We start from the raw sequence: 4,808 nt of genomic DNA, 5'->3' as shown, positions 1-4,808 counted from the left end.
ACTATTTTTTTTTTTTAAGTCAGTGATGCATTTTAATTAAACACAAATGGTTGGTTTATATGATGAACCAGCAGCCCCTATTTTCCTTAAGTGTAACGGAGTGTCTAGCGTTACGTCCGACGGAACCCGAAATAAAAATTAAAGTTACGCCCAACGTAACTGTCAAGCGTTCGAGTTGCGTCCGACGGAACCCAAAATAAAAATTAAAGTTATTTACTCGAAAATAGGTCGAAACCTATTTATTGAATCCAACGAGAATAAAAAAAAAAATTCAAATACAGGTCGACCTTTTTTTTTATTTTTAAGAACAGGGGAAATTTTGGGCAAAAGAAAGAAACAAACCTTTATTTACATCACTCAGCTAAATCACGGTGCGATGCCAAAAACTTTATCACCGTCAGAACTTCTGGACATGTCATCGTCGTCCGAAGCTTCGTCAGCTGGGTAGACATCCTCGCAAATTCGCAGCAATACTTCACTGACACCGTTGTAAAATGACGACAAGAAACGAAAAAAGGTGCGAAGCGACGGAAGACAAACTACAAAGACGCAAGCAAAGCCGCCGTGTCGCCAAGAGCAACACGCGAGCCGAGCCGCCTCAAGCAACTAACAAAAATAACATCTTTTTTTTTTTGTGCGCGTTTGCGAGGATGGAGGGTAAAGTGCATGGCGCATCGCGTTCCTCTCCTTCCCCGTTGCCCAGCAAGGGGAACGCTAGAGGCGCGATGTCGAAATCCGACGCCCGAGGAGCGGCACCGGCAAACGCGGGCGGCGAGCCATTTCGGTTACCAAAAGTGTTATGTCTGCGGTGCAAGGAGTGGCCAGACGAAGGAAGGACTGCGAAACAGCTTTATTTCCGCAGAGGCCGGCAGCGATCTGGCTGCGCGTATGACGGTGCTCTTCTTATAGAGCGCCCGGTGACGTCAGTACTACGCGTACTGCTGATAGCAACGGCAGCGGCCTCTAGCACTTCCTCCACCGCAATTTGGAACGTCATGAGGCTTCATAGCGATCGGGGGGTCTTCTCTGGCGTTGTGGGTATCGCCGAGGCGCAGCGTTAGTGGGGGTGACGGGCACCGTTTGTCTTGCGGAGACAGTAGACGGAGGTGGTACGTCGGCTTCAGACGCAGGATAGATGGTGTCGGTATCGTCCTCCCCCACAAGGGACGGCGCTGTCACTGCAGTAGACGCTGAGCGCAGGTGGTCCTTGTGTCGCCTCCAAGTACGGAGTCCATCCGGTGTCCGCACCTTGACCACGTAGGACACTGGTCCCGTCCGCTGCAGTACTGTCGCGTGGAACCATGTGGGGCCGCTCCTGAAATTACGCACGAACACTTCATCGTTCACTTCGAACACACTGTTAGCACCCCTGCGCCGTGAAGACTGTTCAAACTGACGTGCTCGGATAGTACGATCCAGAGCCGGCTTCAGTGCATCCAACCGTGTTCGTGGCCGACGACCCAAAAAAAGAAAAGATGGGGTTTCTTGAGTCGTCGCATGCGGAGTGTTGCGATATGTCATTAAGAACTTTGACAAGGTTTCCTCCATACTTTCAGTTGCAGGGCCTTTTCGTAGTGCGTTCTTTAGGGTTTGCACAAATCTCTCTGCGAGTCCATTGCTGCTGGGGTGATATGCAGAAGTGAGAACCTGTCGAACTGCCTGTTCTTTAAGGAACTCTTTAAACTCGGACGATGTAAACTGCGCACCGTTATCACTAACCAGAGCTTCTGGTGCCCCATACCGAGCGAATAAATCGCGCAGTTTTGTTATCGTCGCTTCTGCGGTGGTAAACGTCATGACAAAAACCTCCGGCCATTTAGAATGCGCGTCTACAATGACTAGTAGCATACGACCGCGAAGAGGGCCCGGAAAATCTGCATGTACCCGTGACCACGGTTGTGTCGGCCATGACCAAGGGTGCAATGGTGCCTTTTCTGGCATGTGGCGCTGCTGTTGGCATGCCGTGCAGTGTCTCACTTGGTTCTCCAAGTCCGTTTCCAAGGAGGGCCACCATACGTAGCTTCGGGCGAGTGCTTTGCTCCGAACTATTCCTGGATGTCCCTGGTGTAGCTCCTCCAGGACCAGCTGTTGAAGTTTCGGGGGCACGACGACTCTCATTCCATGCATCAGGCACCGCTCGTGGACTGTGAGTTCCCTGCGTCTGTCAAAATAGGGCTTCAACACTTTATCATCAAGATGTGATGGCCATCCCTTCTTGGTGAAGTCTACGACCAAGCTGAGGACGGGATCACGCTCTGTATGACGCGCGATGTCCCTACTGGTGACTGGTAGAGATGCCAATCGCAGCGTATAAAACGTCTCGTCGTGACTGTCGTCTACTTCTGTGAACTGCAACGGAAGTCGTGAAAAACAGTCCGCGTCCGCGTTCTCTGCGGACGTCCTGTAGGCAAGTTTATACTTGTAGGCTGACAGAGTTACCGCCCACCTCTGCAGTCTTGCGGCGGCTATTGCCGGGATCCCACTCTTTGGCCCAAGGATCGCTTGCAAAGGTTTATGATCAGTAATCAACGTAAACTCCCGACCATAAATGTAGAAGTGGAATTTCTTGACGCCAAAGATTAGGGCGAGCGCCTCCTTTTCAATCTGGCTATAGTTTTCCTCAGCCTTTGATAATGTTCGGGAAGCGTAGGCAATTGGCCTTACCGTGCCATCTTTCATGACGTGCGACAGCACAGCGCCGAGACCATACGCAGACGCATCGCAGGATAGCTGCAGCGGGCGTGCCGGGTCGTAGTGTGCCAGCACCTCCGTCGAAGACAAGATTTCCTTGATGGCTTGGAAGGCATCTTGACATTTCCGATTCCAGCACCAGGGAGCATCCTTCTGTAGTAACCTGTAGAACGGCTTTGCCAGCGTTGCTAGCCGTGGCGTGAATTTTCCATAGTAATTTATCAGTCCAAGCAGTGAACGCAACTGTGCGATGTTAGTAGGCGCTGGGGCATGCAGCAACGCTTGAACTTTTTCCTCGCTTGGCTTGACGCCGGTTTCGTTGATAATGTGCCCCAGATACTGCAGGCTTTCTTTGAAAAATTCACATTTTTCACGCTTGACGCGAACACCTTTCTGCTGAAGTGTACAAAACACGGCTTCAATGTTCCTGAGGTGTTCTTCAGCGGTTGCTCCCGTGACGAGAATATCGTCAAGGTAGCATATGACACCCGGTAGTCCTTTAAGTATGTTGTCCATAATGCGCTGGAACAACGCGGGCGCAGACGCTACTGCGAAAGGGAGTCTGTTCACCGCAAAAAGCCCTTTGTGCGTGTTTAGTGTGAGAAGTTTTTTTGAGTCCTCCGACATCTCTACCTGCTGGTATGCCCTGCTAAGATCTAGCTTGGAAAAGTGTTTGCCTCCGGCGAGCGCAGCTAGTATTTCCTCAAGTTTGGGCAGGGGGTACTGCTCCGTGTCTAGGACAGGGGTCAACGTTGTTTTGTAATCCCCGCACACACGTATGGTGCCGTCCTTTTTAACTACCGGTACAATAGGCGTAGCAAACTCACTGGTTGACACTTGCGTAATGACGCCCATTTGTTCAAGCTTTTGCAACTCTTCCTCTACGGCCGACCGGAGTGCGTAAGGCACGTTTCTTGCTTTGAGGAACTTCGGACGTTGCTCTTTCAAAAATAAAGTGGCTCGCTCACCTTCTATCTTGCCAAGGGTGCCGTCGAAGATGCGGCTGTACTTGGCTTGAAGTTCTTTTAGGCGTGCCTCGTACTTCTTGCTTGCATCAGACCGATGAGGGTCCGACAGCTTGTGTACGCCGCAGATGTTGTCCCAGTCCAGACGAAGACGTGTGAGCCACTCGCGGCCCAAAAGAGGCGGGCCATTGTGGTCAACTACGTAGAGGGGTAGAACGTCCTCTTGACCCTTGTATCTTACGGACGCTTTGACGAAACCGCAGGGTTGCACGACTTCCCCGGTGTAAGTCTTGAGGCGTAGCTCGGTGGGTTCAAGCTTCAAAGGAGGCTGAAATTTCTTGAACTGCTGCTTCGGTATTATGGACACCGTGGCTCCCGTGTCCAATTCCATGCTCAAGGAAGTTCCTTGAACTTCCACGTCGACGGTGATGGGTCGCCGGCTTTGCGGTGACAGCATCTTGACGTTGAATGTGTCGTCGCTTTGAAGAGTCCGGACCCACTTCTTTCCGCCAAGTCTTCTTCTTGGCACTCCGACATGCACGGTGAACGTGACCCTTCTTGCCGCAATACATGCACTTATCTGCAATGTGCGGACACGCCCGGGCGAAATGCTTATCAGAGCCACAGCGATAACACTCGAACGACTGTTTCCTTTTCGCGGAATCTTCGGTACTCATCTTGTGCAAGTCATCGCTCCTTTCTTTTGCGTGCGCCTCCTGAACATTTTTTTTAGCTTCTAACGCGAGTGCGCGTTCAACGGCTTTTTGAAATGTCAACGTTTTATCTTCTGCAAACAAATACCGCTGTATGTCCGCGCGGAACAAACCGCACACGAACCGATCTCTCAGCGACTCATCTAGGAAACCGCCAAATTCACAGGTTTGAGAGAGCTTCCTGAGCTCCGCTATATATTGTGCGATACTCTCGTCTTCCAACTGACTACGGCGATGGAATTTCGCTCGTTCTCCAATCACTGATACTCTCGGTGACAGCTGGTTTCGCAGCAATTGGGTTAGTTGCTCTAGCGTGTTTTCTGACGGTTTGGCAGGTGCCGTCAAAGACTTCAAGAGACTGTACGTTTTAGGCCCAATAACGCTTAAAAAAGCATGCACCTTGAGGTCATCAGGTATTTTGTTGATCAGAAAAAGGACG

General features: G+C 50.9%; 1 protein-coding gene across 1 annotated transcript; it reads right to left on the bottom strand.

The window, feature by feature from the left end:
* Positions 1-1,175: 1,175 nt before the first annotated feature.
* Positions 1,176-4,159, bottom strand: LOC121835441. The gene is made up of 2 exons (XM_042289641.1): positions 3,660-4,159; positions 1,176-1,315 (listed from the first exon to the last, which is right to left on the bottom strand). The coding sequence occupies exons 1-2, from the start codon at positions 4,111-4,113 to the stop codon at positions 1,176-1,178; spliced, it is 594 nt and encodes a 197-aa protein (XP_042145575.1). The 5' UTR covers positions 4,114-4,159.
* Between the last annotated feature and the right edge of the window lie 649 nt (positions 4,160-4,808).

This window comes from Ixodes scapularis, unplaced genomic scaffold (genome assembly GCF_016920785.2).
Source record: "Ixodes scapularis isolate PalLabHiFi unplaced genomic scaffold, ASM1692078v2 PGA_scaffold13__105_contigs__length_92229423, whole genome shotgun sequence".
NCBI lineage: Eukaryota > Metazoa > Arthropoda > Arachnida > Ixodida > Ixodidae > Ixodes > Ixodes scapularis.
Note: the sequence above shows the minus strand (reverse complement) of the source record. Positions and strands in the feature narration are given on the sequence as shown.

Coding starts and splice junctions, on each gene's coding strand:
- LOC121835441 (XM_042289641.1), bottom strand. CDS start 4,113: ATGCTGTCACCGCAAAGCCGGCGACCCATCACCGTCGACGTGGAAGTT. Junction 1,316..3,659: donor CACCCTTGGCAAGATAGAAG/GTGAGCGAGCCA, acceptor GCGTAATTTCAG/GAGCGGCCCCACATGGTTCC.